Source organism: Mobula hypostoma, chromosome 15, assembly GCF_963921235.1.
Source record: "Mobula hypostoma chromosome 15, sMobHyp1.1, whole genome shotgun sequence".
Classification (NCBI taxonomy): Eukaryota; Metazoa; Chordata; class Chondrichthyes; order Myliobatiformes; family Myliobatidae; genus Mobula; species Mobula hypostoma.
This window is the reverse complement of record NC_086111.1, coordinates 35,955,427-35,970,044: the sequence shown is the minus strand read 5'-3', so window position 1 is coordinate 35,970,044 and position 14,618 is coordinate 35,955,427. Positions and strand designations below refer to the sequence as shown.

Genomic DNA, 14,618 nt, shown 5'->3' with positions numbered 1-14,618 from the left:
AGTTCCTTAGAGCACATGCTTAAAATCTGTCTGGAATGGGACTATGGTCTCTCATAAGACACCCATGTACATGCAATCATTTAGCACTCAATTCGTAAATGCTGATGAGGCATCACGGTGATTCATACAATATAACAACAAAATAGGAAGGAGATCCTGTGCAGTGTAGACTGAATAGTTTTTCTGTATCATTAACTTAATATTTAGCAATTGTTGGAACAGAAGAATTTCATAAACTAACATAACTGAACACAAAGATATTAGACAACAAATTCTCCACAGATTAATTTTTGATGGATACAATTATAATAACTTTTCCTTCAAGACTTCTCATCGCAACTTATAAATTATACAAAAACGCGTTCAACTGGAATTTTGATTATGTATTCAAACACTGATTATTTGCAAGTTTTGGTACATGCTAATTAGAATGCTGGTTTTGTCCTGGTAGACTTTCTGATCCAACAGTGGGAAACTTGAATGAACATACAGAATAAACATGACAGGATCACAATAAAATTCTGCTGAAATATGGATCAGCTTAAGTGTTAATGCTATCTGTCTTTTAAATCAAGTTAATCTTTCCTGAACATTAAATCAAGGTTCAAATTAATCTCTTGTGGGCTAAGTCTTAGTGAAAATTGATTTATACAAATTACTTGCCATTACCTCATCAGAAAGTAATTTTAAAATTTTAATTCATTCATAAGTGCATCCAAGTTCAATGTATTGTCATTCAACCATATACCTGTATACCACCAAACAAAAAAATGTTCCTCTGGACGCACAAAATGCTGGTAGAACACAGCAGGATAGGCAGCATCTATAGGAAGAGGTACAGTCAATGTTTCGTGCTGAGACCCGGCCTGAAACGTCGACGGTACCTCTTCCTATGGATGCTGCCTGGCCTGCTGCATTCACCAGCATTTTGTGTGTGTTGTTTGATTTTCCAGCATCTGCAGATTTTCTCCTGTGAATGTTCCTCTGGAGCAAGGTGCACCACAGAGTACATATAACTCAAACCCACAACACATAAAGTAATATTACCACAAATAAGTTTAAGGCCCATATATAATACGTTTAAAAGTGAACAGTATAATGCTACAGGTGTTTCATACGTGATGAGAGCTGGTCGGTGGCAGGGAGCTCTGGTGGACAGAATTGCTCCGATCTCCGGCAGGTCCCGTGGAGGAGATCTCTGTGCCTATATCAATAAGAACTGCTGTGTGAACACCTTGGTAGTAATGGCCCCCTGCTCACTGCAGACAGAGTTTTGAATGGTGGAGTGCAGACTCTTCCTACAATTGAGGGATTTCACTGCTATTGTGATTGTTGCTGTTTACATTCCCCCCTGTGTTAGTGCTGGTGAAGCGCTGCAGGAGCTCCACAGCACAATCTGCAGCCTCAAAGCCGTTCAGCCCAATTATTGCTGGTGACTGGAATCATGCCAACTTAAAAACAGTCCTATGCGCAGGTCAAATCAGCAACCAGAGGAGAGAGTATATTAGACCTGGTTTATACCAACATTCGAGGAGCCTACAAGGCTATCCCCTGACATTACCTTGGATACTTAGACAACATATTCATTTTGCTAATCCCTGCATGCAGACCACTGGTTAAACAAGTCAAACCAGTTCAAAGGACGATCAGGACCTGGCTGGAAGGTGCCATCTCAATGCTGCAGGGCTGCTTTGAAAGCACCGACCGGAGCATATTCAGGGAAGCAGCTACCTGCACATTGGTGAATGTGGGATTGGTGACTCAACACTACATTGCTAGGGCAAACCAAAATCCATGGCTAACTGCAGAGGTTCATACACTGCTTAGAGACTGGAATGCTGCCTCCAGATTGGGGACAGGACGGCTCTAAGGTCAGTAAGAGTCACGTTCTTCTGTGTCATTAGGAAGGCAAAGCGTGAGTACATACAGAATACCCACAGACACCTTTGTGACACTAGAGACATGCAGTGTATGTGGCTACACAAACCACAACCAATTACAAGTCTACCCTGAGCATCAACGACAATGACGCCTCCCTGTCCTGATAGGTTGAAAGCTCTGTCTGCACAATTTTACCAAACGGATGATGGTGACATAGAGGACAGTCACCTCTCTTCCTGAGGAACAGGCACCCTCTCTGGCTGCAGTTGAGGTGAGGAGCACCCCAGCCAGTGTAAACCCATGCAAAGCTGCAGGGTTGGACAACATACTTGCTCGGGTGCTGAGGGACTGTGCAGCCTAGCTAACAGAGGTCTTTACAGACATCTTTAATATCTCTCTGAAATAGTCCACTTTTTCTGCAGGCTTCAAGGCAGCCACCATCATTCTGGTGCTCAAGAGAGCAACGGTAACTGTCCTAAATGATTAGTGCCCAGTGTAACCAATTGATCTCATCAGCAACAATGATGAGTTTGTATAACAAGAGGAGGTAGAGAGGGGCTTGTCAAATGGTGTGAGAACAATAACTTGAGTCTCAATGTGGACAAGATAAAAGAGTTGTTTGTGGACTTCAGGAAGGCTCAGGTCAAGAACTTTCCATTGCACATTAATGGCTCTGCCATGGAAAGGGTGAAGAGCAGCAAGTTCTTTGGTGTGCTCATAATGGACCCACAACATCTCCTCACTAGTCCAGAAGATACAGCAGGTGATTGAGGCTGCAATTCTCCTCCTCTACAGAACCACCATCAAGAGTGTCTTATCTGCTGCATCATTGTGTGGAACAGAAGCTACAAGACATCAGACCACACGACCCTACAGAGGACAGTAAAAACCATCATGAGTATCATCGTGGTCTTCCTCCCCCCTATTTGTGACATTCACCAGGACCATTGCAGGCAAAGGGCCCAAAGCATTGCTGAGGATTCCTGCCACCCATCCCGCAATCGCTTTGACCCACTACCATCAGAAAGGAGGTAAAAAAGCATCAGGACTCGGACTGTTAGACTTGGTAACACCTTCTTCACTGTGAAACCAATGAATACCCTGCTACCATCGAGGTTTCGTCACTAGGATGAGTGAGATGTTTATTATACTGTTTACCTGTGCTGTGTTTTAGTACATGCATTTTGAAATTATTTTAATAACTTACTTAAAAGTATAATATTTTGGTTTATTTGCTATGTGTGATATATGTCATGAGGGTACAGCGTGGTCTGGAGGAACATTGTTTCATTTGCTTGTATATACAGTAAGGTGACAATAAACTTGAACTTGCGTTCAGTAGTCTTATCTCCTGGGGGAAGAAGCTATTTCCCATCCTAATAGTTCTTATCCTAATGCTATGGTACCTCCTGCCTGATGGTAGGGGATCAAAGAGATTATTGCAGGGATGGAAGGGATCATTAACCATTAAGGGCCATGCATACACGGCGTTCTTGATAAATATCTCAAATGGATGGAAGAGAAGCCCCGATGATCCTCTCAGCACTGATTTCTTTTTCAGCAACTGTTTTGCTCCTTGCCAAAGATAAAGCTTTCCTCTCACTTCAAAATATTGTTCAAAGATGCAGATACATGTGTAATGAAACTGTTCAATGTTAAGCTGTCATTTAAAATACCAAAAACATCACACATAATAAATTCCACTTATTTACTTGGAAGTATTTCCAAATTTAGAAATAAAAAAAAATCTATGGCTACTTAAACAAATCCTCTCTTCACGCAAGCTTCAGGGAACACAACTCTTAGTAACTCAATCCAGCCTTTTCTTATATAATGGAATTGACAACGGGACAAAAGTAAATGGAATAGTCTCTGAGTTTTTAAATTATTTTAAAAAACCTCATATATTTTAGTACTATGATTTAATAAAAGACATAACTAAATACTCCAATTTAGTACAGTCAGTGGAAGAGGCATGTTTGCCATGTCATATGTAACACCCTGAGAAAGGTTTCACTGCTAATGTAATGGTCTTTCTGTAGAAGCAGTGTTTGGATTATGGTTAGAGATAGCGGATGCTTTGGAATGTGACCTGGGATTTCTTTGTTCGGCATGAGATGAAGAGAGAAAACGCTGGGAGAGAACCGGTCGTAAGATATGACCCAGTGGGGAGATTGTGATTCAATGGAGCCGAATAGCGAGATCGACTGAGGATCAGTGAATTGAGCTCCAACTGAAGCACATTTGACTGTTTAGTTATAATGGGCCCTTTTTATTTTTTCTTTCATTTCTTTATTAACCCTTTAGTTAAGATTCATAAATATAATTCCTTTAATCATATGCAGTATGCTGTCTGTTGTTTCTTGGTACTGAGTTATAATAGGGTAGCAAATTACACAGCATGCACACAAACTGGCGTTTGGGGTGGGAGAGCTTCTCAATCTCAAGGGTTTCGTGGGTGTGGAGTGTTATTCCCTAGATTTACTCAGCCAAGGAAACCTGCGGGGTTTCACATATTTTCAAGTATCTTTACTTTTCACATGGTAAGCTAACTGCTGAACAGACTTGCATTTTACTTCAGCGTAGATTTATTCAGATTTGAAAAAAAAAATGGGTGGTGGCAGAATTTGTAAGTTTTCCATAAAATGAAGCTGCGCTATCTGCATCAGTTGTGAAGTGATTTGCAAATTATGTATCATGAGATTTCATTACTCGGCAAAGGGCCTGTAAATAGGTAGAAACTAATCGTCACCATGAAGACTGGATCTAAAATTACTTAGATGTGGCATTAACTACTTCAGGTTACTTTTAGAAAAGATTGGTAAAATGGTTAGGGAAGATTTATCATTGTATGTTAGCCATTGCTCACATTCATTTTCATGTAGTTTCCCAATCTGCCATGACCAACTCATGCCTTAACCTTCAATATCTGCTTTGTTTAGATTTAGGGCGCTGTCTTCAGACAAAGTTAATTCACTGTAAATCTAAAATCAGAAAACGTGCAATAGCGAAACAATTAAAACCTGAATACACAGTTTACAACGAATACATCTATTTTGAATCAATAATGCCCAACTGAAAAAATGTTCCAACCTCATCTAGCAAGAGGAAATTAAGGATAATATTAGACAAAAAAAAGTTTATAAATTTGGCGAAAAAGGGCACAAATCTGAGGTTCAGCAAAGAAGAATAGGCTCCAAAAACTTCTCTAGATATCTATAAAAGAAAACATCAGGCAAAATTATCTCATACAGGAAAACATATATTGCAGAATAAGTAAGTTGCAAGGAAGCTAAATAATTGTTTCTATCATCTCGTAAGAAAACATAGAAGGTATCCCAAAAACAGTGGAAAGCAACAATCTAAAGTAAAAAAGGAAGTGAAAGATATTAGCAGAAGTAAAACAAGGACAATAAATCCCAAGATCCAAAAACATGGGTTTAAAAGAGGTGATGAGAAAATACAGATGCACATGTTCATGTCTCCCAAAACTGCAAATATTCTAAGATGCTTTCTATAGACTTGATGGTAGCAAATGTGAAGGAGTGAGAAAATGGAATTGCACTTAGAAGATAACAATAGGATGATCACCACTGATCATCGAATCCCTATTTAGATTCTTTGTACACTGATCCTATTTTTTATTCTTCTAATAGTCCCATCAACTATCTGCAGATTCTGCCATTTGACTACAAGCTGGGGCAATTTACATTGGCCAATCAACCTTCCAACCCACATGTCTCTGGAACATGGAAATGAACTGAGCACCCAGAAGAAACCCAGGTGGTCAGAGCAAAAATGTGCAGATTCAACAGAGACAACAATGAAGATCAGGATGGAACTCAGGGTGCTGGAGCTGCAAGACAGTAGCTCTACTAGGAGCACCACCAAGCTGCCCCACTGGGCTTTTGTAATAGAAATAACATACTTAAGAAATTTATTCACTTCTATTTTGATAATGGGGAGCCAATTCCCTAACACAGTTCAATTTCCTGAAGGCATTCAATAATGTAGCAGCCACAAGGCCCTCCAATCAGGAACATGTAGTATTGAGGGTGAATTGAAGACTGGTTTAAGCATAAAACAAGAAAGAAATAAACAGGCTGTTTTAGGATTGGGAAATGGTGACTCTATGTCTTCTCCTATTGGACCCATTCTACTTCATTCCTTTACCTCTTCTACTTATCCCCTCCTAGATTCTTTGTTCACCCGCCCCCCCCCCCAACTTTCTTATTCTGGCTTTTACCCCTTCAGTTCCAGTTATGGCGCAGAGGCTTGAGCTAAAATTCCCTCCAAAGATGCTACCTGACCTCTGCTGGGGCCCTCCTATATTTTGTTTGTGTTGCTCGAGATTTCCAGCACCGGCAGAATCTCTAGTGCTCAAGGAGACTGAGCAGCGAGGTGACGTGGCTTTAGAGAGGAATGCCAAGTTACGGCCAGACTAAGTGATGGCTTAGGATATGGCAGATGCAACATATTGTGGAAAAATGGGAGGCTACTTCGGTGACAATTTAAGAGCTATGCACATTAATGGGTCGAGAGTCACATATAAGTCTGACAGGGTAAAGACATTATTTTACTAACGATCTAATCATTGCATGATGATCATTACTAGTGATGTATTTTCTCATACATAACAGAAATTTGACGAATACATCTAGACCTGACATTTGGATTTGAACATGGGTTCAGGAGTTTGAGCAGATTTGGTATGCCACCATAGACTCTAGGAAATTGCTACATTCTGACTGGATGCATCACCACCTGGTACGGAGCCTCCAATGCAGATGATTGCAAAAGGCTGTAGAGGGTTGTACAATCAGCCAGTTCTGTCATGGGCACAACCCTCCCCAGCAGTGAGGATGTCTTCAAGAGGCTGTATCTTGAGAAGGCAGCATACGTCTTTAAAGACCCTCACCATCCAGCACAGGCCCTTTTTCATGTTACTAGATTGGGCAGGAGGTACAAGAGCCTGAAGACCCACACTCAACATTTTTAAAACAGCTTCTTCCTCTCTCCCATCGGTCTTCTGAACAGACAATGAATTCCGAACACTGCATTGTTACTCATCTTTTGCATTATTTATCTTTGTAATTTATAGTAAGATTTATGTCTTGCACTGTACTACTACTGCAAAACAAACAAACCATGATATATGTCACTGATAATAAACCTGATTCTGGCATCTCTGGATCATTAACTTAGTCTCCAGTTTACAGCAGAAAGGAATCATCAAATCAAGCACTCCGTGCTGCTAGTATATTCAAAAGGCTACCTTTCACAAAACTGTCCTAAAATGTGGACTCCTCAAATGACTAAATTTTGTACTGAGAAGTGAAATAACTTGTTTCAACATAAGTGTTTGTTTGCAAATTCAATGTCTTATTACTCATAATGTGCTCCATTTGTAAATATATAATTCTATAGAAACTTTCTTTCATTTCCAAGGTACCAAAGTAAACCCACTGTAATGCTTTAAACGGTGCTTTATTACTTGGCATGCAAATTTAATGTGACATCATATAATCAATATATCTCACGACCTCAAATGAGAATATTTTCACAGAGAATATTAAATCCTAACTCTAATCAAAAAGCTTTCGTCGGGAGTTTATTTGCTGCCAACAATAATCAAAATAGCTAGGGAGATGACAGATGGGCTCTCCAGTGCTAAACAATCTTTAACTTAAGGTTTGCGAATAGAAATTGATAAGTAAATTCTGCAAATCTGAAACTCATTTTTCAGAAGAAATATGCATTAGTGTTTTTGAAGCGGTTGTTTAAAAAGAAACAAAATGATTACAACATAAATTGCCACATGAATTGTAATGTAATGTTGCCAAATATCTTCAGGGCTCTCAAAATTAATTTTGAGTTTTCCAGCTAATGGTGGTTTACAATTGATTTAAATAACTTTAAGATAACAATTACAATATTATGACTTAATTCTGCATTTTGAAACAAATTAACATATTATGCTTATAGGAAATTAGAAAATATTCTTACTCTTCAGGTAAGAGGTATTCTTCCAGTACCACAACAGGTGGAGTTGGTGGTCTTATTTTAGCCAGTGCCATGATGTGTTCAAAGGTGATATCTGTCTGTGTGCCCATGTCTACAAGCTGACACTCATGAGATGCATTAAGAACTTTTGTGCGTGGAGTTCTTCGTAGCACCTGTACGACAATGGGTTCTTTGGCTGTTCTGAATGCTTCCACGGCTTGCTCATGAGTGGCTCTGGATAAGTCCTTTCCATTAACCTGTCAAATAAAAATTCAAAAATATGAGAATGCAATAACATCTTTTAATAATACATATTCATAACTATCTCTTTACCAAATTGTTACAGTAATGGACTCTCACTTTATGTATTCTTTTCATATATCTACTTAGAGATACAAGTCATATAATAAAACAACAGTGCTGCACATTGACACATGGACTACAAGCAAAAACTATTTCAAGTAATACCACTGACTTCACATGCTATGTTAAAGTGCCCTCTACTCACAAAAAGAAAAAGCAACACGAGTAATCAATAATTTAGCAGCAAAGCACAGAACGCAAACCTAAATGACAATAACACATATGATCCAGCAAATTAGCAATAAAAACAACAGAGCCAATGGAGACATGAGATATGCCGGAAATCTGGATCAACACACACTGGAGCAAATGAGTGACCCAAACACAGCAGCATGACTGAGATAATCAGATGACATGGATGGGCTTAAACCAGCCTCATCAATGAAACTTTTCCAAAGGACCTTACTTCATAATTAAAGCCAATCCCTGCTTTGCTGTCTGTCAAAACTTACCTTGATTTTGCGATGTTTCTGTATTCAAAAGTATTTTAAATAAGTAAATGATTAAGACAGTTACAATTTTTGAGTTTAAAAATTAAAGTAAAAACACGTAATACTTTTTATAAGTAAAACAATTTAAAAAAGACCTAAACACAACAAACACAATAGGATTCTTTCTTTTCTACTTCCTATCCCTAAATCCTCTTGCTTTCCCATTTAAAACAATGGACTTAAGGTTATCTACCCAGGTCTAATTAGGTAGAAGGTTAGAGAGCAGATTTGCCAGGATCAGCGATGGGGAATGCCAGCAAACCCTTGCTGAACCAGTAAGCTTCATGCAGAATCTAGTGACAAATTAGTATTCTGCAATTTAAATGGTCATTTAATAGAAAAGGGAGACAATGAATTCATATGTATGAACCATATCGATTGCATGTTTTAATCACTACAAGCATTCTTTATTGTGCATAAAATGTCCATAGTGTATTAACTTTCACTTAATACACAGTAAATTGATTAGTTTGCAATTGTTCCTCATGGATAATTTAAAAATGTGGAATGAACTCTAAAATAATCCTACTCCTATCAGATTGACAGCTTTGCAAATACCTCTAAAAACCACCAGTACTGCGGCAACATTCAAAATACTTTCCATGAGAAATTTAGTTCAAAGTTTTATGCATAGATCCTTTGAATTTGATCATGCATCAAGAAAATAAACTAAATAGCCATTCTTAATAAGATGAACCATGGTATTTTATAGACAGTTACAATTGTGAATGCAAAGCCATTTGATGTAATGCATTGCAAGCTTAACTATAGCAGGCTGAGAAATTCATTGCACTGCCCCATGAATATTATACACTCACGGGACAACTGTGTTTTAATAGAACTGTGCTGGTCTTAAAGTCACAATTCTCAGGAAGATATCTATGGTATTTGCAGAGCAGTAGGACATAGGATAATTCTGCAAGAGTACCTCATGGTAGTATCTACGTACAGTCATCTTCAGCTGCTTAATTCTAATAAGATTAGAATTAAGGATGCTCACTGATGATTGCACAATGTTCAGTACATTTTGTGACTCCTCAAATAAAGAAGATATCCACAGCCAAATACAGCAAGACCTGTCCAATATCCAGGCCTGGGCTGATAGGTGGCAAGCACCAAGCAATGGCAAGAGAAAATCAAGCCATCATCCCCTCCAGTGAACGGCATCACCGGATCACCCACTGTCAATATCCTAGGCAGGTTACCATCAACTAGAAACTGAACTGGAGTAACCATATAAAATCAGAATCTTAATCAGGTTTATTTACACTGATTTATGTCATGAAATTTGTTGCTTTATGGTAGCAGTACAGTGTGAACAGTTACAATAAATTGTAACGACTATATAAAATAGTGCAAAAAGAGAGCAAACTGGTGAGGTAGTGTTCATGGATTATTCAGAAATCTAATGGTGGAGGAGAAGAAGCTGGTTAGGTTTATACTCCTGCATTTTTAGATTCCTGTACCTTTTCATTGAGGAGGAGGCAAGACTTGGATGGTCATCATCATCATTAGGTGCCGTGCCCAGTTTGAGCTTTGACTGCCATGGCCCACACACTCCTGTTTCAGGTCAAGTGGATCAATTCATTGGTATTCATTTCCAGTTCTCTGGCTGCTGTCTCCATCATCACTTGGATGGTAAGGGTCCTTTATGATGGTAAGGGCCTCCTGCTTGAGGCATTGCCCTTTGCAGGTGTCTTCAACGGTGGAGAGGGTGGTGTCTCTGATGGAGCTGGCTGAGTTTACAACCTTCTGCATGCTCGTTTCCATCCTACGCATTGGCACTTCCATACCAGACGGTGAAGCAACTGGTCAGACTGCTCTCTATGATACATCTGTAGATATTGTAACCTGCAGATTATGGTATATGTGGCTACAAGAGCAAGTCAGAGACTAAAAAAAATCCTGCAGCAAATAATGCACCTCCTAATTCCTTAAAGCCTGCCCACTAGAAACAAGGCTCTAGTCAGGGATATGCTGACACACTCCCCATGTGCCTGGTTGAGTGCAGCTTCAACAACGCTCAAGAAGCTTGAGAACAGAACATAGCGGCCTGCTTGGTGGGCACCTCATCAAGAACCATCCACTTATTGTGCCACTGAAACCAGAGACAGCAGTTCGTACCATTTACTGTATACATTGCAGCAACTCACCAAACCTCCTTAACAGCACATCCCAAAATCAAAACCTCTCCCAGCTAGAAGGATAAGGACAGTAAAAGCATCGGAACACCACTACCTGGAAGCCGTTCTCCAAGGCGTACCACAATCCTGAATTTGAAAAACATCACTCTTCCTCCACACAGTTATAATCCTGGGAACGACAACTGCTACCACCCCACCCTCAGTAACATTGTAATTACACTTACATCTCAAGGAGAGGAGTTATTCAAGAAGGTAGCTCACCATCACGTTCTCAGTGGGACAGGATCGACCATAGATATTGCATCCTAGCAGCTGATGTGGTACGGAAGCCTGGGCAGTATGATATGGGGAGCAAGTTGCTGCCCATGAAGCAGGCTCCCCCTCTCCATATGGCTGATGACTCCAAAGGAATGGCTGAGACTGATACAGTTTGGCACCAATGGCATTGCAGGAGTTGCCAGTCAGCACTGCACTTAATGTTGGACTGCCTTAGGGACTCCAGCTCCAGAATTTTCCTTTGGTTTACTCCTGAAGCCTTTCCCAAGACTGGGTATATCCATAAGGCAGTGGACGTCTGAGGTCAGAGTTTTCCTTCTCCTAGATGAGCTGCCAACCACGGCTGATGAGCCCCATCTGCAAAAAGTGACGGGTTTTAAGGCACCAGTAACCTGCCTTTGCCCCTTCTCCTGTCAGTAAAAATCGTTCCGCTGGGCTTAGTAGACAAGTTACACATGAAGGCCAGAAGCTGGACTTGGTTGTCAAAGGCTATTTGACACACCCAACGTTAGAAGCAGTCAATAGGTAGTGGGAGTTCATCCCCACTGCCTCCTCAGAAAATGACAAGCTCAAGGAACCAAGGGCAACTACAGATATGCCATTAAATGCCTATTAAGGGATGTGGGCTTCAATGAATATATCTATGTATATAAATTAAATATAAAGTCTTAAAAGTAAGTAAAATATCAATAATGAAAAGGTTATCAAAGAGTAATATTTTATAACAGCAGTCCCACAAGCTTGATAAGAGAACAAACTATCGTCAAGGAGAAGGACGGTAACAGAAAGGGAAATAACACAAGTAGCATGAATAAAAATTGCTTGGCAGGAAAGAAAAATAACTAGGAACTATAACTGTCAGCGAACAGCACAAGCTGAGGCAATAGACAGCGAGCTGTACAAAGAAATCATGGTGGCACAGTAGCGTAGTGGTTAGCGCAATGTTTTCAGCCCCAGTCATGAAGGTAATGAAAGCAAAGCAGTCTACCGCTCAAAATGTTATATTTCTCAGTCATGTCCCCTCTTAACCTGTTCTGCATCAGGAAAAATGGACCTAACTGCTCCAGTCTCTCTTCGTAACCGAATAATTCTATCCAAGGGCATATCCTGGTAAGTCACCTTTGCATCAGCTTCAGCACCATCACATCTTTCCTACTGTCTGGTAACCTGACCTGCATGTAGTAATCCAGTTGATCAACGTTTCATAAAGTTGGATCATAGCCTTGTTGCTCTTGCGTTCAAAGACCCCGTTAATGAAAGCCAATATCCGATCTACCTTAGAAACATAGAAAACCTACAGCACAATACAGGCCCTTCGGCCCACAAAGTTGTGCCGAACATGACCGTACCTTAGAAATTACTAGGCTTACCCATAGCCCTCTATTTTTCTGAGCCCCATGTACCGATCAAAAGTCTCTTAAAAGACCTATCGTATCTATTTCCACCACTGTTGCTGGTAGCCCATTCCACTCACTCACCACTCCCCACATAAAAAAACTTACCTCCGACTTCTCCTCTGTACCTACTCCCCATCTCCTTAAACCCGTGTCCTCTTGTGGCAACCATTTCAGCCCTGGGAAAAAGCTGCTGACTATCCACACGATCGATGCCTCTTATCATCTTGTACAACTCTTTCAGGTCACCTCCCATCCTCCGTCGCTCTAAGGAGGAAAAGCCGAGTTCACTCAACCTGTTTTCATAAGGGATGCTCCCCAATCCAGTTAATATCCTGTAAATCTCCTCTGCACCCTTTCTATGGTTTCCACTGCCTCCCTTAGTGAGGCATCAGAACTGAGCACAGTACTCCAAGTGGGGTCTGACCAGGGTCCTATATAGCTGTAACATTACCTCTCAGTTCTTAAACTCAATCCCACGATTGATGAAGGCCAATGCACCATATGCCTTCTTAACCACAGAGTCAACCTGCACAGCTGCTTTGAGCATCCTATGGACTCGGACCCCAAGATCCCTCTGATCTTCCATACTGCCAAGAGTCTTACCATTAATACTATATTCTGCCATCATATTTGACCTACCAAAATGAACCACTTCACACTTATCTGGGTTGAACTCCATCTGCCACTTCTCAGCCCAGTTTTGCATCCTATCAATGTCCCACTGTAACCTCTAACAGCCCTCCACGCTATCCACAACACCTCCAACCTTTGTGTCATCAGCAAACTTACTAACCCACCTCTTCACTTCCTCATCCAGGTCATTTATAAAAATCATGAAGAGTAAGGGTCCCAGAACAGATCCCTGAGGCACACCACTGGTCACCAACCTCCATGCAGAATATGACCCCTCTACAACCACTCTTTGCCTTCTGTGGGCAAGCCAGTTCTGGATCCACAAAGCAATGTCCCCTTGGATCCCATGCCTCCTAGCTTTCTCAATACACCTTGCATGGGGTACTTTATCAAATGCCTTGCTGAAATCCATATACACTACATCTACTGCTCTTCCTTCATCTTAACTACTTTACATACGTGTAAAACCGCTTCTGGTTTAAGATGGTACTGGTGATGCCCTGCGACTACTGGTAGCAAAAAAAAACAAAGAAAACTATTACAACCTTATTTTATTGGTAACAATCAACTCTATTATTGGAGAAGCGAGAGGTGGCGGTGGTGTTGCGAAGACCTGGACAAGGCAGGCAAAAGCAGAGGCAGGGTCGAGGTAGAGTCAAAGCAGCGTTGCTGCATCCCTGAGAGCGAGGAGAGTCCCGATAGCTAATCAATTTAACCGCCGGGCCAAATTGGAAAGGTCGGGTACAGGCCAAGTCACGATGGCAGGGTTCAGGCCCCACAGCGGTCTGAGAATGAGGAACGATCCAGTGTTTGGACCATTTAAGTGCGGGGCCAGACCAGAAAGGTCAGGGTGTTGGGACTAGAGACAAAATTAGGAGACGAATCTCAAGGCTGTATAATGTATACATACTTTGATAATAAATGTACTTTAAACTTTGCACTGGTACACTCAAGAATCTTTGGATTTTCATATTCAGCTTTATCTTTGTTTCTTTCTATCTGAGAGTATGCACATTATGTGCATTACTCTGCATGTATATTTTATATTATAAAATGAATATTTTATAAACAATGTCCCAGTGGCAGTTTTATATTTAATAATCAGGTTCAATTCTTTCTGAAACAAACATCTAAAACTTAATATAGATAATTTAAATAACAGAAGTCTGCAAATCTCTAAAATGCATCTCAAATAAATGTAATAAACTACAAATGAAAGTAGTCCCAGTTCCGTTTATATATACACTTATGAAATCCAGTCTGAAACTGTGCATTGGATAATTTGAAAAGAAGTTTGAAGTGTGCTTGTGGTACACTGTAGATAATGTTTACGATTGTAATAAGAGTGTTTACAATAAATCATGTAGCTTATTTTGCAGGTAAAACACTGTGTTGACTGTTTTCTAATATCATGAGTGCTTGCTCCAAAT

The 14,618-nt window shown here is 40.3% G+C and overlaps 1 protein-coding gene across 4 annotated transcripts in view; it reads right to left on the bottom strand.

Moving 5' to 3' along the window:
- pdzrn3b (PDZ domain containing RING finger 3b) overlaps positions 1 to 14,618 on the bottom strand; it is a 276,205-nt gene that overhangs the window by 24,455 nt on the left and 237,132 nt on the right. For all 4 annotated transcript variants that reach the window (XM_063067896.1, XM_063067897.1, XM_063067898.1 and 1 more), the window contains one exon: positions 7,888 to 8,141. In XM_063067896.1, coding sequence (XP_062923966.1) covers positions 7,888 to 8,141 — 254 coding nt within the window. The remainder of the gene's footprint in view (positions 1 to 7,887; positions 8,142 to 14,618) is intronic.